This window comes from Leucoraja erinacea, chromosome 11 (assembly GCF_028641065.1).
Source record: "Leucoraja erinacea ecotype New England chromosome 11, Leri_hhj_1, whole genome shotgun sequence".
Lineage (NCBI taxonomy): Eukaryota > Metazoa > Chordata > Chondrichthyes > Rajiformes > Rajidae > Leucoraja > Leucoraja erinaceus.
The window spans coordinates 50,653,100-50,679,307 of record NC_073387.1 but is presented as its reverse complement, the minus strand read 5'-3'; the positions used below and the strand labels follow the sequence as shown (position 1 = coordinate 50,679,307).

Genomic DNA, 26,208 nt, shown 5'->3' with positions numbered 1-26,208 from the left:
TTTAGATTAGTTTATAGATACAAAATAGAAACAGGCCTTTCAGTCCACCGAATCCTCGCCGACCCGTTCACAGTAGTTCTTTGTTACCGCACTCTCGCATCCACCCCCTAAACATTGGGGGACATTTTACAGGGGCCAAGGGCCAATTAAGGGCCTGCCCGTCATTTGCGTGTCATGCAGGTGGCGCGCGAAGATTTTGTGAATCCCAAAATCCGGTCACTGCCTATGTCACCACGCATCATGTGCGCGTAATGCACATCACGCGCGCGTAATGCATGCCATGCGTAAATGTGTCGCGTAAATGACGCGCAAATGATGCCCAGGTGGGCCAGGCCCTTTAACCTACAAACCTGCAAGTCTTTGGGATGAGGGAAGACCTGGAGGAAACGCATAGTCACAGGGTGAATGCACAAACTCCACACAGACAGCACCCGAGGTTAGAATCGAACCTGGATTTCAGGTGCTGTGAGGAAGCATCTCTACCAGCTTTGCCATAATATATAAAATAAAATATAAATATATAATATATAAATACATAATATATAAAATTAAATTAAAAAAAAAAATTAATAACCTTAATTCTAGTGCGAAAACTGAACTCTTTACTGCAACCAAAGACAGTCCATAGATGTTCATATTTGCTGGGTTTTGTGTTGTTTAGGAATCTTGAGCCAGTTGATTATTGGAAATGAGCTATTCTAACCTAGTGGTCATGGTTTTCAGGCTTCTGCACCTTCCTCCCGAAGGTAGGAGCAAAGTGAGAGCATGGCCAGAGTGGTGTGGTTCTTTGTTGATACTGGCTGCTTTTTGAAGCAACGACTCCTGTAGACCCCTTTGATGGTGGTGAGGACAGGACTTGTGATTGACCGAACAGCGTCTGTTTACCTTTCCATCGTAAGACCTCATCGTCAAAGTATAACACCCACTCATCTGAACTGAGATGTCGTCTGTCCATTTGCCTTCACAGATGCTGCCTGATCTGCTGAAACCAGCAAAAAATAACACCATCAAATACCAGCAAAAAAAGCTGGAGTAACTCAGGCAGCATCCCTGGAGAGAAGGAATGGGTGTCATTTCGGGTAGAGACCCTTCCCAGCAGTTTGTCTTTGGCTTAAGATTCCAGCATTACAGTCTCCTATGTCTCAATTTTACTACGCTTCTTTAAGCAATATCTAAATGGTATTTACCATAATTTACCATATTATATGGGCGGTTCACGGTAGCGCTGCAGTAGTTGCTGCCTTTCAGCGAATGCAGCGCCAGAGACCCGGGTTCAATTCCGTATACGGGTGCTGTCTGTACGAAGTTTGTACGTTCTCCCCGTGACCTGCATGTGTTTTCTCCAAGATCTCCGGTTTTCTCCCACACTCCAAAGACATACAGGTTTGTAGGTTAATTGGCTTGGTAAATGTAAAAGAAAATTGTCCCCAGTGGGTGGAGGATAGTGTTAATGTGCGAGGATCGAAGGGCCTGTTTCCGCGCTGTATCTCTAAACTAAACTAAACCTAAAGAGAACGATTATCATGATTTTTTTTCTTCCTCTGCATGTTTCAAGATTATTATGTTTCCCTCTGAAACACCTATTCTCAAAGTAATCTAAAATAATTAAATATTTAAATAACCTGATTTCCCGGTTGCTGGACACTTTAATTCTCCTTCCCATTCCTACACAGACCTTTCTGTCCTCGGTCTCCTCCATTGTCAGAGTGAGGCAAATTGCAAATTGAAGGAACAGCATCTCATATTTCGCTTGGGCAGCTTACAGCTCATTTGTATGAATATTAATATCTCTCACTTCAGGTAGCCCAGGCATTCTCTCTCTCACTATCTCTCCCGCACCCGTTGTCACCCTGTTTCCTTTATCATCGTTACTTTTTTGCATATCTTTTATTAATTGTTCTTTATCTCTCCACATCACCATCGATATCTCTCGTTTGCCTTTTATCTCTAACCAGTCTGAAGAAGGGTCTCGACCCGAAACGTCACCCATTCTTTCTCTCCAGAGATGCGCGTTGCTGCGGCCCAGCTCCGGTGGATGGAACCCCAGTGGGAGGCTGCTTTGCGGGGCACCGGCAGCAGCAACTTCTCCCGCCCGAATTGCGGGGTTGAGAGTGACCTGGAGGGGGGCCCTACAACGCCCGGCGCGGCCTTAATTTGCCGCGGACTAGCGCCCGCCGGGGGCTTTGACCTCGACTTCGGGAGGGAAATGGAATGCAGGGGAGAGACAAGAACTTTGCCTTCCATCACAGTGAGGAGGAGAGCCACTGTGATGGATGTTTATGTGAATAGTGTTTGCGTGTGTTTCGGTTCTTTTATTATATGGCTGCAGAAACTACATTTCGTTTGAACCTCATGTGAGGTTCAAATGACAAATAAAGGTATTGTATTGTATTGTATTGCTGTTTGCCCCCGCTAAATTTCCCCAGCTTTTTATGTCTATCTTCAGTTTAAACCAGCGTCTGCAGTTTCTTCCGACACAAATTATTTTTCACTCAGGTATCTACTGCAATACCAGTGTGCTGTCCTTGACTTGGACTCTTTCTGTCCGAAGCTGAAAAGCTCAATTTATTCTTGATATTTATTCATATTTTCTTTGCTCCTCCGTCTATCAGGCACAATCAACCAACAATGTGAGCCAGGAATCATTAATAATTTGTAATGGGGAATATTGATAATCAAAAAAAAATTCCCGATGCTGTAAATCTAAATTTAAAAAAGTACTCAGTAGGTAAAGGTCAGAAGGGAAACAGAGTTAATGTTTCAGGTGTAGCCTGACATGCTGAGAATTTCCAGTAGGCTCTATTTGTATTTAAGTGAACATAGAATACTCAATGTTAAAATCTTAAGTATGTGTCCTCCAATGTTGATTCACAATAATCTTCACAACATTCTCATACAAATGATTAGATTATTGAGTTGGGACTAAACACAGGCTACACACACTGCTTTCCACTTCAGGCATCATTTAGTGGATCGAATTACTTGCTAAGGAGCAGTCAGTGTAAATTTAGATCCATTAAAGTAAGCAGCATTGAGAGACAGCAATTGCTAAAATAGAACTTAGTAACTGAGTGGGAACACAAGAAACTGCAGGTGCAGTGTTACAAAAAAAACCACACAAAGTGCTGGAGTAACTTAGCGGGTCAGGCAGCATCTCTGGGGAAGATGAATAGGTTACGTTGTGACTCGGGATCCAAAACATTCAAGCCGATAAAAGACATTTGAACAAGAGTGTTTTATTGTCATATGTCCCAGATAGAACAATGACATTCTTACCTGCTGCAGCACAACAGAATATGTAAACTCACTGTGAACAATATGATAAATGAGAGAGAGAGAGAGAGAAAAAAAAGGTTTACAGGTCTATGGGCTAAACGTGGCAGATGAGACTAGTGTAGATGGGGCATCTTGGTCGGCATGGGCAAGCTGGGCCAAAGGGCCTGTTTCCATGCTGTATGACTTCTATGACTCCATGACTTTCTCAACATTTCTCTGGGTATGGATGAAGTCAAGCAATTCCACAACTGGGGCTCATTGATCCAAATTGCAAACAGTAATAATCATGGACAGACCACTCGGCTGAATAATAGTCATAGGATCATAGAGCAGGGAAACAGGCCCTTCACCCATTGTGTCCGTGCCAACCCTCCTACTGACTCATTTGTCCTATAGCATGGCTAGGATGCTGGTCTTAGTGACTTGTTCAGAAGTAATAGGACTGAAGCAAGCAAAAAATAAAACCTTAAATAAGCTCCCACTTATTCTGTTCACCATTTTGTCACTGCCTCACATTATTATTGTATAACTTCTGAATGAAACAATTCAGCGTGTGAGAAGAATTCTGTTCTCCTGTGCTCCAAGTAATCTCCTCCAGAGATCACCCCAAATATGGTCATTCATTAATCCTCCACTGGATGTTTAGTGTTGTTTTCTCAACGCTAAAGCTAAAAAGCTGAATAATGGTAATTATAGAAATCAGTTTTCATTTTATTAGGAGAGAAATATTTGACCACTCCAAGTTTATCAATGAGTTTATCAATGCGGATAAGTGCTCTCTCCTAGCTTACAAATGCCTGGTTCATTCTGAGCATTCTGGTCTTAGACAAAAATAACATACGAATAGTAAGATTTTACTGGATTGTATACAAAACAAACAATTCCACTGTATCTAAGTACATATGACAATAAAGTATAATTAAACAGCATTGACTGAAGAAGGGTCCCGACACAAAACATCACCCATCCTCTTCCTCCAGATAGGCAAAAGTGCTGGAGAAACTCAGCGGGTGCAGCAGCATCTATGGAGCGAAGGGAATAGGCAACGTTTCGGGCCGAAACTCTTCTTCAGACTCTGAAGACTCAGAGTCAGACTCAGTCTGAAGAAGGGATTCGGCCCGAAACGTTGCCTATTTCCTTCGCTCCATAGATGCTGCTGCTCCCGCTGAGTTTCTCCAGCACTTTTGTCTATCTTCGATTTTCCAGCATCTGCAGTTCCTTCTTGAACTCTTCCTCCAGATGCTGCCTGACCCGCTGAGTTATTGTACTCCAGCACCTTGTGTCTACTGACTTTCATAAATAGTCTTGATCTTTGGATTAGGAGAAAATTGTGGATTTCAGACTGCCCACCTGAGGGATACTTGCATTGTGCACATCTTGTTGCTCTTTGTTTTTTAAGTTCGAGAATGGGTTTCCCCATTGTTTGGTGGCATCATAAATGACTTGGAAAGTTTGGAAATGGCTGGGCTCATCTCAAGTTTGTTGCATTAAAAACTGTATTAACTCATCATGTCCACTTGATGGTGCTCTGGCACAGCAGAACCATTCAAAGCCAAATCAATTCAGGCACAAAGTGCTTCTTCAGGTCAGGCAGCATCCCTGGAGAACATGGATAAGTAATGTTTCAGGTAGGACCCTTCACCTTTTGCTTAAGATTCCAGCATCTGCGTTCTGAAGGAGGGTCTCGACCTGAAACGTCACCTATTCCTTCTCTCCAGAGATGCTGCATGTCCCGCTGAGTTACTCCAGCATCTTGTGCCTATCTTTCTTGTTTCCCCGCAGCTGATGTTGTCTGTAAGCAATATCTTTGTTCTATTCAATATGTTCTGCCATTTTATGCTATCGCATGGACTGAATCAAATTGGCTGAAGGCGAGCTTTAGTGATAGTGGTAAACTCAAGAGGAGATAGGCAGAAATGACAAATTCTCGTCTACTGGTGAAATACAATACTGAGCAGACCATCTTTGGATAAAAATTAATGAAAATGCAAACTGTTATTATCCGGTTATTTCACGTTGGGTGGTCCAGAGAAATAAATTATTTTTCTTTGGTTAAAAAAAACTCTAAACAGCTGTCTGAAATCTTGACCATAATAGTACACTTTCTAATTTTCAATGTGAATCTACAAACATGGCATATTATTAAGCCTGATCCTTTTGAAGACATTTACCAATCTGCTCTTTTTCTGTTGTCCTTGTACAACCTTACCCCTCATCGATACCAGGCATCCATACAGAATGTTTAGAACTTTTTATTTATAGTTATCTTTATAGTCTCACTAGACCAAGTGGGACCCGTTGGTTCCCTGTCGCACGGGAGGCCTGGTCCCCCAACGCAATATTCCACCACTCACCCATAGCCCCCACGGGATTACCGGTCCCTGGAATCCACCATGTGCTACATTGTATTCAATACCCTGTTTGTACCCATTCTACTATGATGGAATGGGTGTCCCTGATCTGAAACGTCACCTGTCCATTCCCTCCACAGATGCTGCCTGATCTACTGAGTTCCTCCAGCACTTCGTGTTTTGTTCAAGATGACTTTCCCACCTGCACTCATTCTCTTGCAATTAAGGCCATCACAGCATTGAGCTTCCTAATAACTTGCTATGTCTTTTTGTTCGCCTTTACGCTTCTTATCTCGCTTTACTCAATGATACGATCTTATAGCCTCCCTTCTTCTCCCCCTCAGTACATTCTGAGACTACTCTTCCCATGAATCTACCCCCTGGGGCTTTCCCAAGCACTTGGTTGAAGTGTAAAATTTGGTGACACGTTTCTGCAGGCACAGTGCACAACATTCCGCTTACTACAAAACTTACTCACTCTCAGGAATTAAACATCAGCCAGCATCTGCAGTTCCTTCTTCTTATTACAACACATAAACAACATGTTGTCTTTCTCCCCCATTCTGAGGGAGCATTTTTGAGCTGGAAGTTACCGGTTTCCCTTCTAACTTGGTTCTTGGTTCTTGGTTTCTTGGTCCTCCAAAATATTCCAAATGGAATTTAAACTGGAGGTGGTGAATGGGGGGCTTAAGCCAGAAAAGGATATTGGGAAGAAAGAGCTACTTTAAATTTAGTTGCATCTGGTTGGGTAACTATAGCTGACCATTTAACATTTTGTAAAAACAGGTCAAATGGTGAGCTTCATGTCTGTCTTGGAGAGGGTTCCACCCCAGAGAATTCAGAAGTTTGGTGACACTCGCTTCTCTCTCATAGGTCTAACAGCTGCTGCCTGGCCAGCTAAGCTTCTCATAAGATTCATACAGCGTGGAAACAGGCCCTTCGGCCCAACTTGCCCACGCCGACCAACATGTCCTCTATATATACCAGTCCCACTTATCCACGCTTACCCATAACCCTCTAAACCTACCCTATTCCATGTACCTGTCCGAATGTCCCGTAAATGTTATGGTAGAATCTACCTCAGCTACCTGCTTGTTCCATAACACACTACCCTTTGTGTAAAATACCCACTACCCTTTGCTGGATTCTCTCCAAACAGATGCTGTCCGGCCAGCTATGCTTCTTTCTGCTCCCCAACAGCTGCTGCCCAGCTGGGTTTGCTTCTGATTTTCTCTGTTACCTGTACCTTCCCCAAACAGTTGCTACTGCTCCACAAGTTGCTGCTGGCTCCAAACATCTGTATCTCCATCCCCCTCACCCACCTGCTACTGCCCCCCAGCTACTGTTCAGCCAGGTGTTTCTATTTCTTCCCCAGCTGTTCTCACCATGCTGCTGAACAGCCCGCTGTGTTTCTATTTCTCCCCCTCAACAGCTGCCTGGACAGCTGTGCTTCTGTTTCACGCTACCTCTGTTTCTGTCCCCAACATCTTTCTCCCTCCCAACAGCTATATCTCCCTCACAACTGTTATATCTGCCTCCCCCCTTCCCCCTTCCCACAGCTGTATCTGCCCCCTACAGTTGTATCTGGCTCTGAACAACTGTATCTGCCCCTCAACAGCTGTGTTAGCCCCTCAACAGCTGTGTCAGCCCCTCTACTCCAGTGGCCACTGGCCATCAACATCTGTTTCTTCCCCCGCCAATAGCTGCTAGTCCCCCCCGCAAGATAGAAACATTGAAAAATAGGAGGTACACAAAAATGCTGGAGAAACTCAGCGGGTGCAGCAGCATCTATGGAGCGAAGGAAATAGGCAACGTTTCGGGCTGAAAATAGGTGCAGGAGTAGGTCATTCGGCCTTTCAAGCCAGCACCACCATTCAATATGATCATGGCTGATCATCCAAAATCAGTACCCCGTTCCTGCTTTTTCCCCATATCCCTCGATTCCTTTCGCCCTTAGAGCTAATCTAACTCTCTCTTGAAAACATCTGTTTCTCCCCCGCCAAAGCTGCTAGTCCCCCCCGCAAGATAGAAACTGAAAAATAGGAGGTACACTGAAACTGCTGGAGAAACTCAGCGGGTGCAGCAGCATCTATGGAGCGAAGGAAATAGGCAACGTTTCGGGCCAAAAATAGACCCCAGGAGTATCATTCGGCCTTTTTGCCAGCAACCGCCATTCATATGATCATCTGATCCCACAAATCTGTTTCTGCTTTTTTTCCCCATATCCCTTGATTCCTTTCGCCCTTAGAGCTAAATCTAACTCTCTCTTGAAAACTTCAGTCTCTGCCCTCCAACTGTATCTGCCCCTCAACAGCTGTATCTGCCCTGAAACTGCCCCAACATCTGTTTCTGCCCCAACAGCTGCCTTAAACACCTGTCTCTGACCCCAACATCTGTTTTTGCCTCAAACACCTGTCTCTGCCCCCAACATCTGTTTTTGCCCCCAACAGCTGCCTCAAACACCTGTCTCTGACCCCAACACCTGTTTCTGCCTCAAACACCCCAACATCTGTTTCTGCCCCAACAGCTGCCTCAAACACCTGTCTCTGACCCCAACATCTGTTTTTGCCTCAAACACCTGTCTCTGCCCCAACATCTGTTTCTGCCCCCCAACAGCTGCCTTAAACACCTGTCTCTGCCCCCAACATCTGTCTGCCCCCCCCTCCACATCTGGAGCGTCTCCCACTGTGAAGGCCCAACCCCGGCCGCTGACGTCATGGCGGGCCCAAGATGGCGGCCCTGGACACCGGCTGTTCCTCCTCCTCCTCCCTCCTCCTTCTCGCCGCCGTCGCCGTGCTCCTGCTCACCCGCTACCTGCTCAAGCGCCGGGCTGGGGGCGGCTGCAAGCTTCCCCCTGGCGGGCCGAGGCGGTGGTGGGCCGTGCTGAGACTGGGACTGGGACTAGGCCTAGACCCGGGCCTGGACCCTCGCCTGCCCCCGCACCTGCTGCTGGACGCCCTGGGCCGGGCCCACGGCAGCGTGTGCAGCCTGTGGCTGGGCAGCCGCCTCCTGGTGGTGCTCAGCGGCTTCCAGACGGTCAGGGACGCCCTGCAGCGCAGAGCCGACGTCTTCTCCGACCGGCCGACCATCCCCCTCGTCACCATCATAACTCAGCGCAAAGGTTAGAGAGCCTTAGTCTGAGGAAGGGTCAAATGTATTGTCACATCTACCGAGGTACAGTGAATAGATAGGCACAAAGTGCTGCAGTAACTCAGCGGGACAGGCAGCATCTCTGGAGAAGAGTCAAGAGTGATTTATTGTCATATGTCTCAAATAGAACAATGACATTCTTACAGAATGTGTAAACATAGTACATTGTAAACAATATAATAAACAAGAGAGAAACATATGCCAATAGATGCCAAATGGTTCAGGAGTGATGATGCTGATGGGTGATAATCATCTGGTTAAAGAGCTACATTCAGTTACTACCTTGTTAAAAGTGCGCCATAGGTGATAGTATCCCTTGTGGTTGTAAATAGTGCTGGAAGGTGATAGTGTCCTTTCTGGTTAAAAGAGCGTACATAAGTAATATTATACCTTCTCATTAAAATATACCTTCTCATCCCCTTCGTGTGCTATGTCGCTCTTCAAGGGAGATGCTAAATGCATTTCGTTGTCTCTGTACTGTACACTGACAATGACAATTAAAATTGAATCTGAATCTGAATAGTCTGTCAGTGGTGATGGGAGTACCATCAAGAGCATGTCAATGAGTGGCAGGGTACCATTCATTGAAAGTCAGTGATGTTTTATTATTCAATTAATGTGTGTGTCAACAAATGACAATTACAGTCGTAACAGACCATGCCAGTAGGTGACAGTATATTGTTGATATGTGACAGTGTAGCAATCGGCTAAAGACAGTGGTACTGGAGAATGGTGTGCAAAATAGTTACAAAGTGAACAGTACGCTGTCACAGTATACTGGCGAAGAAGAGTTTTAGCAAGTGAGAGTGTGCAATTGTTTAAAGAGAATGCTTGTGGATGTCAGGATACCAGTTTAAGAGATCCAGGAGATTAGTTTGTATTAATCAGTTAAATAATAATAATCATAACTTTATTTGTATAGCACTTTTCATACATAGAAACATAGAAAATAGGTGCACCAGTAGGTCATTTGGCCCCTCAAGCCTGCACCGCATTCAATATGATCATGGCTGATCATCCAACTCAGTATCCTGTACCTGCCTGCTCTTCATACCCTCTGATCCCTTTAGCCACAAGGGTCACATCTAACTCCCTCTTAAATATAGCCAATGAACTGGCCTCAACTACCTTCTGTGGCAGAGAATTCCTCAGATTCACCACTCTCTGTGTAAAAAATTATTTTCTCATCTCGGTCCTAAAAGACTTCCCCCTTATCCTTAAACCCCTTGTTCTGGACTTCCGTAACATCGGGAATAATCTTCCTGCATCTACCCTGTCCAACCCCTTAAGAATTTTGTCAGTTTCTATAAGATCCCCCCTCAATCTTCTAAATTCTAGCGAGTACAAGCCAAGTCTATCCAGTCTTTCTTCATATGAAAGTCCTGACATCCCAGGAATCAGTCTGGTGAACCTTCCCTGTACTCCCTCTATGGCAAGAATGCCAATTGAATGCAACCCAACCCAAAAAAAAACAGGTCTCAACAAAAATCAAATTAAAAACAGTAAGGACATAGGCAGTTAATAGCATAAAAAGCACATATTTGTATAAAATATATAAAATATAAAATTGAGAGTGCAAAAGGACAACGGAAAGTCAGTTAAAAACGATTAAAAAGATAAATTTTTAGATGCCATTTAAAAATGTCAACTGAGTGGATGTCTTTCATAGCCCTGGCTAGGGTATTCCACAACTTATTGCGTTATTGAAAAAGGCTGCTTCACCAAAAGCTGCATCACTGCGATGATTGTTAACAAAGATAAGTGCCTGTTCATAGAGTCATATAGCTTGGAAACAGGCCCTTCGGCCCAACCTGCCCACACCGTCCAACATGTCCCATCCACACTAGTCATAATACTAGTATTATGATAATCCTAGTATTCATGTCAGAATACCAAATGTTTAAAAGGGTTCCGAGTACTTGGAACTCTTCTTCAAAGGGAAGCAAAAACAGATAATTGATCAAGCTGATGAGATTATCAAGATATAGGAGAATGCTGAGTTGAGGTTAAAATAAGACCAGCTATTACCAGCTATAATGCCATTTGGATTAATCTTGCTCTTAATTAGTAAATAGCGTATTGAATAGTTTAAAAAAAAAGTGTGCTATGGATGAAACTATTCTAGACTATTAGTGCTAAACCTTGGCAGTGTGTTACCCAGCTAGATGCAATATCACAATGATATCCAGATGAAGTGCCAGTTTAAGACAGATTACCATGTGGTTAAAGAGAACGTTAATGGATGTTATTGTATAAGCAGGTTAAAGGGAATAGAGAAATTGTGAAGGGATGTCAATTTATAAATCAATTATAGAGAGTGCCAGTGGATGAATGTACCAATTGGTTTGATGGTGTTTGAGGTTGACAGTATCGGAACTGATTCGGAAATGTGTGTGCTGGGGGAATAATTGTATCACCGGCAAGACTACCATTAATATCATGTAGAACACAAAGTGCTGTGGTAACTAAACAAGTAAGGCAGCATCTCTGGAGGACACGGATAGGTGGCATTTCTGGGCTTTGGGCTCTGAAGAAGGGTCTTGACCACGACTGTCTGCTATTCATTCCCTCTAGCGATGCTGCCTGACCTGCTGAATTACTCCAGCACTTTGTGTTCTACATGCGATTGCAGCACCTGCTGTTCCTTGTGTCTACCATTAATACCACCCTTGAATTCCCCATGAGAAAGTGATGATGAGCACATTTCCAGAACTGCTATTGTGCTGATCAAGTTGCTTTCTAGATGCTGCTGCACAGGGGAAATTTGGCCTAATGTCAATGAAGGAATAGTGATTATATTAACAAGACAAGATTGAAAGAAATTTAGCAGATGTTAATCTCCATGTGCGCTTGATTTCATTGACTTCCAGATGCAAAAAGGCATGTGTTTGAGTATTTCTGTGCAAAGCATTGGCAGTGAATCAGGTATTCTTTAATTTAGGTGATTTAAAACAATTTTTGTGTCTTTTAAATATCTCAATTTTAAATTGACTAGATATATTCATACAGCGTGGAAACAGGCCCTTTGGCCCAAATTGCCCACACCAACCAACATGCCCCATCTATACTAATCCCACCTGACCATATCCCTCTAAACCTAGCCAATCCATGTACCTATCCAAATGTTTTTTAAATATTGTGATAGTACCTGCCACAACAACCTCCTCTGGTGGCTCATTCTATATTCCTACACCTCAGGTTTCTATTAAGTCTTTCCCCCTCATCTTAAACCTATGTCCCTCTGGTTTTTGATTCCCCTATTCTGGGCATGAACTCTCATATTCCTCTCAAGATCACTCCTCATCCTCCTCCATTCCAAGGAGATACTGTACTAGTTCTATAAATTGTCACACTTGCTCTTTTGCATAAATGACCAAATTAAATCATTGTAGATGGCCTATAAAAGGCACAAGGGTGCCTGTAAAGTTGGATGTGAACACTTGCCCGAATGAGGATATGCTAAATTCTTGCCATCATGTGTGGAGGAGATATGTTAGACTATAATGCACGTAGAGGTGAATTTCACAGAAAAAAAATCAATTTATCTTTTTCACTTCTAAATCAGCACATTCTCTGGATATCATTAGCAGGTTTTCTAATCGGAGAAAAACAATATTTGTCCTTATTTGGAGAATTTTATCCTACTTTTATTTGACACTATTTTAATGAAATTAATTTTGTTCATCATTCCACATTCCAAATTTTTATTTTGTCAAAAGCAAAAGTATAAATGAGTTTCCTCATGCAAACAACCTTTAGCAATGATTATGGTCCACAGACTAGGCTGCAAGGGACTCCATAAAATAAATTATTTTTAAAATATTCCTGCCAGTTGTTTGTGAATTATTTTTTTTTACAGATAATTGCTCTTCAGTGCTTACTTTACAGATAAAGTAGCAAAAGATTTGAAGATAAAATTTATGTTATAAATTATATTATTTATTATTGGAAATGTTTAAGTTCCAATCACAGTTGTAGCCTTGTAGGGTGAAAGGCAAAGATATCCTGACTGGGAAAAACAGAAACTCGAAAGAACAATCACGCACATGGGAACCATTTTAGTACCCCACCTCTTGAAAGTTCTGAAAGGAAAGCATGGTACGTGGATAGGGACGGTTTAGAAGGATATTTGGGCCAAATGCGTTCAAATGGGACATCTTGGTCGGCATGGACAAGTTGGGTCAAAGGGCCTATTTCCGTGCTGTATGGTTCTAAAAGAGAATCTGGAATGCAGTCCGTATGCCAATTCAGAAACGATTATCATTGGTTCTAGCGGAAGAAACACAATGCTTCAAATACGTTACTTCAAATAAATAAAATTCCATAAGGTGTGACAACAATGACCACTGTTAGCTTGAAAAGCTGAGTGGTAGGCAACAGCACAAGAAAGGATCATAAAGGAATAAAAATAAGCAAAAACCCCTTCCCCAAGCAAAAAAAAATGTCCAAAATGTAAAAAAGGAAAACAAAACTTCGGTAGCCACCCAACGAATACCTGAAGGGAAACAAATTGTTCCCCTCATACACTTCTCACTTCACTGTCTTCACTGATTCCATTAAAAAATCAAAATTGATAAATGTTACAGTTGTGTAAAATTTCTGGGTAATTTACAGAGTAGATTGGAATCAATTTCTTGTGAAACTTTATCCTGTAATGACGGTGTAATGGTAGTTCAAAGAAGTTTCGCAGTATTGCGGGGGCAGATTCCAGTCATAGCTGGAGCTGTTGCCCCATGTCGTAGACATACAAGTCATGAGCAATGTCACTGTTTAGATAGTTGCTGAGTGTGGTTTCCAATGGAGGCTAGCTTTCCTTCATGGTTAAAAAGATATTGTGGAAAGTATGCATGTGGCCTTGATCAAATGAGGAATTGTGATAGATTGAAAATGTGGTGATCTTTCAAAGATATTGGAAAATGAAGTGTGTAGAAAGGAACTGCAGATACTGGTTTATACCGAAGATAGAAACAAAGTGCTGGAGTAACTCAGCGGGTCATGCAGCATCTCTGGAGAAAAAGGATGGATGGCGTTTCGGGTCGGGACCCTTTTTCAAACTGAAAGTAGAGGGGAGGGAACTGGAGATTAGAAAAGGCCAAAACAAGGCAGGGCTGGCAACAGATGACCAAGGAAGGGTGGAGCCCATAATGGCTCATTGTTGGCTGGGGAAGAGGTGATAATGAAGGGATACAAGGTTGTGAACCGTGGAACTAGTAGGACGACCAGGGTTGGGGGTGGAGGGATGGGGGGGGGGAGAAAGAGATGTGAATGAAGGGGTTCCCTGAAATTAGATAAATAAGCATTCATACTGCTGGGTTGTAAGCTGCCCAACCAAAATATGAGGTGCTGTGTCTCCAATTTGCATGTGGCCTCACTCTGACAGTGGAGGAGACCCAGGACGGAAAGGTCAGCGTGGGAATGGGAAGATGAGTTAAAATGTTTGGCAACCGGGAGATCGCGTAGGCCAAGGCGGACTGAACGCAAGTGTTCAGCGAAACAATCGCTCAGTCTGCACTTGGTCTTGCCTTTTGGAAAACAAAGTGATGCTCTGTATAATTGTCTCATGGTGATAACACTTGGTGCACCAACTCAATGGAGTGGGGTCAAATTGCTGTAACTTTCCTGAGGGTTCTTCCAATTTATATTTCAAACAAAAACATCCATTTCATAAGTAGGACGAGTTTCGTACAAATCAAAGTCCTCGCTGCCATTTGTGGAGAGTGTGGCAAGTCCTTGATTATGTACTTTTGGCTCAAAAATCTTTACACTTCTTAGGGGATGCTGTAATGTTAGATGTGACAGTTCTTCGTCCAATTGCCCAGCGATCTTTCTCAGGATCAAAGACTATATTTCTCAAGCCAATCAGCTGTGAAAGTGTAGTTAAATAACACTGGGATAATTCGGCAATCCCAGCGAGGAAGTACAGCCTCGGTGGCGAGAGAATTGATATTTCAGGTTTCAGACCTATCATGAGGTACAGTACATCTAGTAAGCCTGAAGTGTAGGTCCTACCCAGATTACAAATGCCTGATTTATGTACAACCCATATATTCCTTGAGGGGGAATCAAGAACCAGAGTACATAGGTTTAAGGTGAGAGGGGAAAGATTTAGTAGGAACCTGAAGGGTAGTTGAGGCAGTTGCTATAATATTTCAAAGACATTTGGATAGGTACATGAATAGGAAAGGTTTAGAGGGATACAGGCCAAACGCAGGCAGGCAGGTGGGACTAGCATAGATGGGGCTGCAGACATCTTCAAGAGAGTCAGGGGGCAGAAGTGAGTGTAGTCTCTGTTACTGAGGAGAAGGTGCTTGGGGAGCTGAAAGGTTTGAAGATGGATAAGACACCTGGACCCAATGGACTTCACCCCAGGATTTTTAAAGAGGTAGCTGTAGAGATTGTGGCAGCATTAGAGGTGATCTTTCAAGAATCACTAGAGTCAGGAATGGTTCCAGAGGACTGGAAAATGGGAAAATGTTATTCAACTGTTTTAAGGGGGGAGTGAGGTAAAGAAAATGAAATGTAGGCCAGTTAGTCTGTGGTTCTGTGGTTGTTAAAATTTAGAGTCCATTATTAAAGATGAGGGTACACAAAAAAGCTGGAGAAACTCAGCGGGTGCAGCAGCATCTATGGAGCGAAGGAAATAGGCAATGTTTCGGGCCGAAACCCTTCTTCAGACGCACATGGTAAAATAGGCCAAAGTCAACGGTTTTGTTAAGGGAAGATCTTGCCTGGCAAATCTGTTGGACTTTTTTGAGCAGGTAACAAGCAGTATAGACAAAGGAAAGTTGTTTGATTTACAGAAGACTTTTAAGATGCCACACGTGAGGCTGCTGAACAAGATAGGAGTCCATGGCATTAGAGGCAAGGTACCAGCATGGATAGAAGTTGTGATGTACCCTGATTTAGTTCACAAACTTCCATTAAAACAATAGTTTTCTAAAATACAACTGGGTGATACTTCCTCTTGCTGTTTAACATATGATTACAAAATTGTCTTAACATGGTGAACTATTTAGGGGAATGTAAGTGCTCTTTAAAGTAAAGCATGAATTATCATCTGTGTTTATTTTCAGGTATAGTCTTTGCGCCATATGGTTTGGTCTGGAAGGAGCAAAGAAAGTTTTCTCTCTCGATTCTGAGGCATTTCGGTTTTGGGAAACTTGATCTCGAGCCTAAAATCCTTGAGGAACTGCAATTTGTGAAGTCAGAGATTTACGACGCAGAGGGGACAGCGTTTTCTCCTTTCCACATCATAAACAATGCCGTGTCAAACATAATCTGCTCCATGTGCCTTGGTAAACGGTTTGACTATGAAGATGAGGAGTTTAGAATCGTTTTGCATCAAATTGCTCGAGGAATGAAGCTAGCATCAAACAGTCCTGCAATACTCATCAATGTATTTCCCTTCCTTCAGTATTTACCTTTTGGGCCTTTCAAGGAATTTTCCCAAACAGTAAAGGATGTCACATCTTTCCTGAAAAATATCATAGCTGCTCACCGAAAGACTTTGGACCCTGAAAACCCACGTGATTTTATTGATTTTTACCTGAAAGAAGTAGACTGTGAAATGCAAAGAAACCAAGACACGAACTTCAGTGAAGATTATTTATTTTACATAATTAGTGATCTCTTTGTAGCGGGGACTGATACAACATCGAACACTTTGCTGTGGGCTATTCTAATAATGGCATCATATCCAGGAGTTCAAGGTACTGATCAACCATGTTTAACAATAGAGTAATTGTAGCAATATTGTAAATATTTAGGTGGAAGGATGATGTTATATGCATATAACAAAAAACAATATCCCTGCTATGGATATTGGATTGTATAATTAAGCACCAAAATTTCATTGATTAGGATTGTCTCAGCCAAGTGAAACGTTTATATTTTTTAACGCATAAAAGCTTTCCCATCGTCTGTTCTCAAAGGTTGAAATGATGATTTAAAAAGACAAGCAGTGCTGGAGTGACTCAGCGGGTCAGGCAGCACCTGCGAAGAATACGGATAGGTGTTGTTTCGGTTCGGGACGCCTTCATCAGACTGACAGATGAAATAATGATCTGTGAAACAAAGGGAGAAATGCTGTGTTGGCAAAGCTTAAGGGCCTGTCCCACTTGGCCGTCATTTGCACGCCATTTACGCGACCTGGTAGTGTGTGGGCAGCTTGGGACGGACGCATGGCGTGGCATGGAGGACTGTGGAGTTGTGCGCAGTATCGCGCAGCGCTCCAGGATTTCGATCTGCACAAAATCTTCGCACGCCACCGGCCTGTCGCGTAAATGACAGCCAAGTGGGACACCCTGGCGCGGCACAACATCTCACCTCCATCAGCAGCAGAAGCAGGCAATGCGATCGCCAAGCTCGGCCTGGGGCTCACGGCCGTCACTCCTACTCCCAGAGCGGGGTCAAGACGATTGGAGATAGACACAAAATACAGGAGTAACACAGCGGGACCGGCAGCATCTCGGGAGAATTAATGCTAACCCTAATGAAGGAGGTGTAAAACGGTGAAGATGCTGGAATCTGGAGCAAATAGCAAAGTGCTGGAGGAACTCACTGAGTCTGAAGGGTTTCAACCCGAAACGTCACCTATTCCTTTTCTCCAGAGATGCTGCCTGACCGGCAGGGTTACTCCAGCATTTTGTGTCGATTTATTTTAATAGGTCTAGTAATAACTCCCATTTCTATTTCAACATCTCTATATCAGTCCCTTCTCAGTCTCCATCTAGTCACCTTGTCTCCTGTCATGTACTGCTAGAACAGGCATTTCCTACAACAAAATATTAATAAGAGCAACACCATTGGGGTGGAAATGTTGGTGGATTTTCTGACAGTGCTGCACATTCTGGTGATAAAACACAAGCTTGTTAAATGTCTCCGTACTTCTATTTTGGGAACCCGCAGAAGCATCCTACACATTTGATCTGCTCCACTGCAAAATCTCTTCAAGGTATATCGACTTTGAAGAATTTCTCCTCCTCTCTCCGACAGATATTACTGCAATGCTTTCACTTGTTGCTCTCCCCCCTCTGTGATTCTTCCTGTTCTCCGGCTCTATGAGCACATTTTAACCCAGACTTGCACCTCTTCCACAGGCAACAATGGACCATTGTGGAAACATAGAAACATAGAAAATAGGTGCAGGAGTAGGCCATTCGGCCCTTCGAGCCTGCACCACCATTCATTATGATCATGGCTGATCATCCAACTCAGTATCCTGTACCTGCCTTCTCTCCATACCCCCTGATCCCTTTAGCCACAAGGGCCACATCTAACTCCCTCTTAAATATAGCCAATGAACTGGCCTCAACTACCTTCTGTGGCAGAGAATTCCAGAGATTCACCACTCTCTGTGTAAAAAATGTTTTTCTCATCTCAGTCCTAAAAGATTTCCCCTTGATCCTTAAACTGTGACCCCTTGTTCTGGACTTCCCCAACATCGGGAACAATCTTCCCGCATCTAGCCTGTCCAATCTCCACCTTTCTTGAGTAATCGGCACAGGCTGGGATTTATTCTGGAACTTTTCATACCACCAGTTTCCCTCTTCCCAGACCCTCAGTCTGAAGAAGGGTCTTGACCCGAAACGTCACCCATTCCTTCTCTCCAAAGATGCTGCCTGTCCTGCTGAGTTACTCCAGCATTTTGTGTCTATCTTCGGTTTAAACCAGCATCTGCAGCTCCTTCCTACACATATGATATATGCCTAAGAGAATCCCTGAGCCCACTCATTTGAATGGAGGAACAACGGTAAGAATCAAGGTCTAAGATGACACCCAAGCCAGATGACTCTGTGTGCTGGTCACAGAGGTGGATCTGCAATCACACCTTACAATCGCTCCACTCTTTTGTACACTGGATGGCTCGATTGTAATCATGTACTGTTTTTCCGCTGACTGGTTAGCACCCAACAAAAGCTGCTCTCTATACCCCGGTATACGTGACAATAAACTAAACTAAACTGAGAGTAGCTCGAGTTTCTTTTCTGGTTATTTGTATTTTCAGTAATGTTTTTGTTTATTTAAAAGTAGTTGAAGTGATGTAATTTTTTTTTAAATTGTCCGGTTAATTTTATATAATTTCCAAATATATTGAATATTTACAAGAATTCTAAAAACTCAATACGTTTCATGCTTTGCAAAGCTGCAGTTGGTACTTAGTCTGCGGTTAAAGTCATCCATTGTTTGATGTGTGGATGTTGTGCTGGAATAGCCACAGTGGCTTAACCTCACTGCATAAGGCAAGAGCATTGAAGTTCTGGACCTAGAATTATATTTCAGCAAATGTACATTGTTCAGTCCACATAGGTTTGATTAACCAGTGCAAATATGGACTAAGCTTTTTATTTAGCAAGTTAGGGTCATCGCCTTCAGTAAACGACAGATGGGACGACAGATGGCACAATGGGCTAAGTGTTCGGCTGGAGTCCGGAAGGTAGCCGGTTCGAATCCCGCTTGGAGTGCATACTGTCGTTGTGTCCTTGGGGCAAGACACACTTCACCCACCTTTGCCTGTGTGTAAATGTAATGTAATTATATGAAGCACTTTGGGGTCAATGCAAGTTGACTAAAAATGTGCTATATAAATAAGATTATTATTATTATTATTATTATAAAAGCTGCTTTTTAACAATCGGCTCCAGCCCTCACAGTGGCAATTATTTTAAGGCAGATCTACACTATTTGTGACCTTGGTCAAGAGATGCTTCAAAGGTATATGCAGTGTGTCATTGACTTTTCTGCAGTCAAACCGATGACTCACCAAAGATAGGCACAAAATGCTGGAGTAACTCAGCGGGACAGGAAACTTCTCTGGACAGGAGGAATGCGTGACGTTTCAGACTTTGAAGAAGGGTCTCAACCCGAAACGTCACCCAATTCCTCCTCGCCAGAGAAGCTGCCTATCTCACTGTTACTCTAGCATTTTGTGCCTATCTTCTGTTTAAACCAGTATCTGCAGTTCCTTCCCACACATGATGACTCACCAACCTGCACCTGAAACCCTCGACCATACCTTTGTTCTCTATCAACTTGATAATTTTCACTTTCAGTCTCCTTTGATCTATCCTGTGAACTTGATCTTTACACTCTGCTGCCATTGTCCCAGATCCCATACTTGGTGTTAAACAGTTAAGTCGTACCTTGCTTTTAAAATTCTCATTCCAAAGTCCATCTAATAGCTGAGTCTCACCTTGCGAGTTGACACAAGAGGTACCCCGAGTTAAAACTCGTGGTAATAACGTACGATTAACGTAAGGAACTCGTGGACGCAACTTAGAGACTCGTGGCGCTAACGGCAGGTACTCGTGTAACTTGTCGACTCTTGCAAAAAATCAAACCTGTTTGAAATTTTCCACAAATCAATTTTACTCTCGTGGTTAAGAATTGAAACATTTTAACTCGTTGTAATAACGTAGTGGCCCGTGCGTTTACCTTAGTGTATCGTGAATCTACCGTGGGAACTCTTTAACTCAGCGGGCAGGCAGCAGCAGATTGTCGCTCCTTTCAGTTTCCCAGCGACAATCACCTGCCATAACGCGAGAGAGATCATGCACTGTTGTAGGTCTCCTTTGCACGTCGGTGTTTCTGTCTTTCTCCACTCATTGTTGGCTCTATCTGTCACCACCCCCACCTACACCCCTCTGCTTCCCGGCCATGTGTGTGACCCCTTCCCTCCCCTCTCCAGCTCCCCGCTCATTGCACCGGCGTGGGGGCTTTGCACTGTCTTCACGTCGGTGATGCCAGCAGGTCAGTGCCAGTCGCTCCGGGGCAGTCACTCCCTTCAGTTTCCCAGGGGGTCGGGATGGGATTGGGGTCGGGACGGGACTGGAGTTGGGAGGGAAAGGTTGGGGGGAGGGATGGGGGGTGTTAGGTGAGCAGGAGAGTGGGGTTGTTTGCAGTTGCAGAGGGAGGGGGCAAGGGCGTACAGTTCCCAGTCTTAGCTCCTGTCCAGGGGGGTGGCCGGAGACGTCAGGACCAATGAACACCTACCCCCAGGCCCACCAGCTCGGGCTGTGGGTGAACTGCCACTTCTCTCCGTAGCGGCCCAACGGGGAGCGGATTCCTTTTTGGTCATTATTTTTGTATTTTCCAGCTCTACATCTCTCTCACAGATATCTGTAATGCTCTGGTCATTGCAACATCTTCAAGTTTATTTGCCCTTTCAGTAACATCTTATAGAGGTGTATAAAAATCTTGAGAAGAATGGATAAGATGAATGCACTGTCTTTTACTCAGGTTGTGAGAATCAAGAACCAGAAGACATAGATTTAAGATGAGAGGGCAAAGAGTAAATAAGAACTTGAGAGGCAACTTTTGTTACTCAGATGGTGGTGAATATTTGGAATGAGCTCCCATAGGAGGTAGTTGAGGCAAGTACTATAACGGCATTTAACACTTGGACAGATACATTGATGGGAAGGGCAAATGGGAGCAGCTTACTTAGGGCATCTTGGTCAGCATGGAAGAGTTGGCATTTCTATGCTGTATGACTCTAACTATCTATGCATTTAACTGTCAAGGTCTTGAGCTCTGAAATTCAGTCTCTATTGTTCTCATCCCCAGCCTTTTACCTATTTTTCCTACTTTTAAGATGCACCTCATCTCTTTGAATGAACTATCCCAATGTGGTAACTAAATGTCAAATATTGTTTACTAATAGTTCTGTCAGCACTGAGGGGTTATTTACTGCACTTGGGACATGAATAACATGACCCATCAGCTACCCATAAATAGTTAACAGACTCTGGAGCACAGATTTTGAAATGAAGACGGTTCCCACAAGAAGAGAGGAACAGTGAAAGTGTGAGTCAGATATTTACTTCACAAACTCTGTGAAATTGAAATAAACAGAACAAATGTTGCCACTGTACCTTAATGAGGAAATGGTGCGTGGCACAGCAAATCTTGCAAGACTGATGGAAGATTAATTATTTTATGATGAGAAGGAAATTATTGAGAGTTAGGAGAGAAATTATATTTGTTGAAACTGCTGAAGGGAGGTTTGACTGACATTTGAAGGCCAACTGAAGTTTAACTTTAAAGCTATGCCAAGAATACTGTTAAGTTAATTTATTCTTCCAATATATTAGGTCCAAAATTTGCATGGTGCTTTGTTAGGATTGTTGAGGGGAATCGGAGTTGTAAACTGATGAATGAGGGAAGAAGGCATGCTGTATCATTGAAAGCAATGAAACCTATTAATACAACTACTGTATTATACCGATGTACAGTGTTCATGTTTAGAGTTTTACTTTTTGAAAAGAGAACATCTAACTTACTCAATTTCCATACAAGATCAAAAATGACCAAAGATAATAATCAAACATAGATGTCCTAATGTCCAGATCAGTTCTTCAGAGCCTGCCTCATTGTTGGAAGTTGCCATTTTGTGTAGCACCTGCCTCTTAATTCATCCCAATGCTCATGAATTACACATTTTTCCGTAGTTTTATCCCGTTCATAATTCTCTAAGACAAACTTCTAACATAACCATCTCTGAGCATGCAAAGCAGGATGGATTGGTTGTAAACGACATTCCTATTTTTTTGCAGAACAGGTTTATAATGAGATCAGGGCTGTTGTTGGTGAGTTCAGATCTCCGTCCATCAAAGACAAACATCACATGCCATTCACAGAAGCAACAATAATGGAAATTCAACGGATGACCACAGTTGTTCCATTAGCCATTCCACACATGGCATCAGAAACAGTAGGTGAGTGTGCTGAATGAACAGTTATTACACAAGAAACTATCAAAGATCAACCAACTTTTCTGCTGGAGTTTCCATGCAGTCAAAGCCCTGTCCCACTGTATGAGTTCATTCAAGAGTTCTCCCGAGTTTGCCCTGATTCGAACTCGGAGATTTACGGTAATGGCCGCTCATAGGTACTCGGGGCTCTCGTGGGCATTTTTCAACATGTTGAAAAATCTTCCCAAGTCTTCCCGAGCTTACCGTGTTTCCCGAGTACCTGCCGTTAGCGCTACGAGCCGCTAAGAGAACCGCTACATACATTCTACATGCTTCCAGGAGTTTGATTTTTTTTAAACTTGGGAGAGCTCTTGAATTAACTCGTACAGTGGGACAGGGCTATTAATCACATGATGATCTGTGTGTTGCAGTTTTTCATTAGGGCGGTGCAGGTGGTAGAACTGCTGCCTCACTGTGCCAGTGGCTCAGGTTCGATCCCGACCTCAGGTGTTGAATGTGTGGAGTTGGCACGTTCTCCCTGTCACCGCGCGCGTTTCCACCGCATGCTCCAGTTTCCTCCCACATCCCAAGACGTGCGGGTTTGTAGGTTAATTGGCCTCTGTAAAAAGTGGCCTTAGTGTGCAGGGAGTTAATGCAAACGTGGGATAATGGAGAACTGGTATAAACAAGTGATTGATGGTCAGCATGGATTCAATGTGCATGTTTCCAAGCTGTATCTCTAACATAAACTAAAATTATTAATTGACAAAACCCAACGAGGCAGAAACAAAGATGCTGCCTGGCCCACTGAATTACTCCAGCACTGTGTCCTTTTGAGGCTGTAACAAAGTTGTATAATATAAAATCAAATCAGCTCAGCCAAGAGCTCTGGAAAGAGAAACAGTTAATGTTTGAAGTTAAAGACTTTTCATCAGAATTGGGAAATCGAGAAAAGTTTTAAGTTTTCAAATCCTGGCTGTGGAGCAGAGGAATTAATTGAAAGGCACTCAGAAATAACCTATTTTGATATCTAAGCTTATGATTGATCACAGGCATTTTGGAATTAAAGAAAAATAGATTTTTCAAAAGTATGATAATTTTTATTTTACTTTTTTCCCAGACTTTAAAGGTTATACCATTCCTAAGGGAAGCATTGTGATTGCAAATCTCTGGTCAGTCCATAGAGATGTAAGCATGTGGGAGAAACCTGATGAATTTAACCCTTCTCGATTCTTGGATGCGGATGGAAATGTGGTAAAACATGAAGCTTTTATGCCTTTTGGAATAGGTAAGGGTTTATTTTTTTAGTGTAATATTCCAATTTTAACATTTACCCTAAATTTAAACAGTATCATTTGTCGGTGGAGGAAGTGGATCGTGTACTTGGAGGATTCTGTGTGTCCTGCACAAACCTCTGAACGTTAATATGCAGAAGCAGCAAGTGAAGCAGAAGGCAAACGGTGTTTGGCCTTCATTTCAAGAGGACATGAGTACCAGGAGAACTGTTTTACTGAAATCATATAAGGGCCCTAGTGATACCACAAATCTACCTAAGAAAGGAGACATATGCCATTAAAGTATCTGCAGTAATGGGAATGGAGCCATCTTATGCTCTGTGTCACTGGAATGCCGCTGAGAAATGATACAATTCTGATTGCTTTTGCATTGATTGGACGTGTTTTGTTTTTGATCAGGCAAAAGGATCTGTATGGGAGAGCAGATGGCAAAGATGGAACTGTTCCTCATCTTCAGCAGCCTCCTGCAGTCATTTTCCTTCAAACTTCCTGAAGCTGAAGATGCACCAAACATGACCGGCCGATTCGGCCTCACTCTATCTCCACATCCTTTCAAAATCATTCCTGTCAAGAGATGACCTACTTACTGGAACACCCTGCAGGCTTACCAGGTGCAACAATGAAGGAAGGCGATATCTCTGAAGTATTTTGTATATATTATGTCCACTATAACTTACAGAAGATACTACTGGAGACAGACCAGACCATCTTCCATTGACTCGATCTACATTTCACGCTGCCTCGGCATGGCCACCAGCATAATCAAGGAGCAGTCTCACCCCGGTCACTCCCTCTTCTCCCCTCTCCCATCAGGCAAGTGTGAAAACACACACCTCCAGATTCAGGGGCAGCTTCTTCCCAGGTAACTGAACCATCCTATCAACAACCCGAGAGCAGTCCTGAGCTACCGTCTACTTCCTTGGAGCCCCTTGGACACTCTTTAATCGGACTTTACTAGACTTTATCTTGAGTCTCATACATTTAGCGTGAGACTCACACATTGAGCGTTGAGCGAAACGATCGCCCAACCACCGCTTAGTCTCACCGATGTAAATCAGCTGACATCTAGAGCAGCAGATGCGGTAGATGAGTTTGGAGGAGATACAGGTGAACCTTTGTCGCACCTGGAACGACTGCTTGGGTCCTTGAATGGAGTCGAGGGGGGAGGTGAAGGGACAGGTGTTGCATTTCTTGCGGTTGCAACGGAAAGTGCGAGTCTGGGTAAGGATGTGGTTGTATAGTTGGAGGGCAGGGGGGGATCACAGAGGGTGTGCAGTTAGAGAGGAGGTTGTGAAACTGTCTCCGGAGAGAGGAGGAGAACTTCTTCAAAGTAGGCATACCTTGAGGAGATATCGCAGTGGAGTAGACAAAGTGTTCAAGAAGGAACTGCAGATGCTGGAAGATCGAAGGTTAGGTGTCACCTATCCATGTTCTCCAGGGATACTGCCTGACCCACTGAGTTACTCCAGAGCTCCATGTGCTTTCTTGCAAACTAGCATCTGCAGTTCCTCGTTTCTACATGCTGTACATCTTTTGTTCCTGTCTTAACTCCAAGGCAAAGTCACCAGTGCAGTTAGACAGAGTGCTGCCTGACCCACTAATCCAGAAATCCACTAATTCCAGAAATTTGTTTTCTTTTGTGAATACCTTCTCTTTGTTCTTCTCTTTCTTATTGGTCGGCAAGTTTGTATGTCATAGAGTTTTAAAAGCGCAACTGCAGTTCTGGAAAAAGGTCTTGTGGACAGATGAGATGAAAGTTAACTTATATCAGAGTGATGGCAAGAGCAAAGTATGGAGGAGAGAAGGAACTGCCCGAGATCCAAAGCATACCACCTCATCTGTGAAACACGGTGGTGGGGGTGTTATGGCCCAGCATGTATGGTTGCTGAAGGTACTGACTCACTTATCTTCATTGGTGATATAACTGCTGATGGTGGTAGCATAATGAATTCTGAAATGTATAGACACATCCTATCTGCTCAAATTCAAACAAATGCCTCAAAACTCATTGGCCGGCAGTTCATTCTGGCAGAGCATCACCAGAGAAGACACCCAGCAACTGGTGATGTCCATGAATCGCAGACATCAAGCAGTCATTGCATGCAAAGGATATGCAACAAAATACTAAACATGACTACTTTCATTTAAATGACATTGCTGTGTCCCAAACATTATGGTGCCCTGAAATGGGGGGAGACTATGTATAAACACTGCTGTAATTTCTACATGACGAAACCAAAATGTATGAAAATGGCCTTGATTAAAATTTCACAATTTGCACTTTAACTAGCAATGTTACAAAATTATGAGATTTTAAAAATCAAGTCTGCAATTTATCCCATCAGATAAAGCATAATAAGAAGTTGAATTTGATACTTAATTCACTTTCATATCTTCAGTATTTAAAAAGTTATGGCCATTTTCACACTCAGAAATTGCTTTTCC

The 26,208-nt window shown here is 43.2% G+C and overlaps 1 protein-coding gene across 1 annotated transcript; it reads left to right on the top strand.

Annotated features, from left to right (window-relative positions):
• Positions 1 to 8,338: 8,338 nt before the first annotated feature.
• LOC129701804 (cytochrome P450 2U1-like) lies at positions 8,339 to 26,049 on the top strand. The gene is made up of 5 exons (XM_055643255.1): positions 8,339 to 8,748; positions 15,851 to 16,486; positions 22,331 to 22,492; positions 23,589 to 23,756; positions 24,163 to 26,049. Exons 1-5 carry the CDS (start codon positions 8,358 to 8,360, stop codon positions 24,339 to 24,341), a joined length of 1,536 nt encoding a protein of 511 aa, XP_055499230.1. The 5' UTR covers positions 8,339 to 8,357; the 3' UTR covers positions 24,342 to 26,049.
• The last annotated feature ends 159 nt before the right edge of the window (positions 26,050 to 26,208 follow it).

Coding starts and splice junctions, on each gene's coding strand:
- LOC129701804 (XM_055643255.1), top strand. CDS start 8,358: ATGGCGGCCCTGGACACCGGCTGTTCCTCCTCCTCCTCCCTCCTCCTT. Junction 8,749..15,850: donor CATCATAACTCAGCGCAAAG/GTTAGAGAGCCT, acceptor GTTTATTTTCAG/GTATAGTCTTTGCGCCATAT. Junction 16,487..22,330: donor ATCATATCCAGGAGTTCAAG/GTACTGATCAAC, acceptor ATTTTTTTGCAG/AACAGGTTTATAATGAGATC.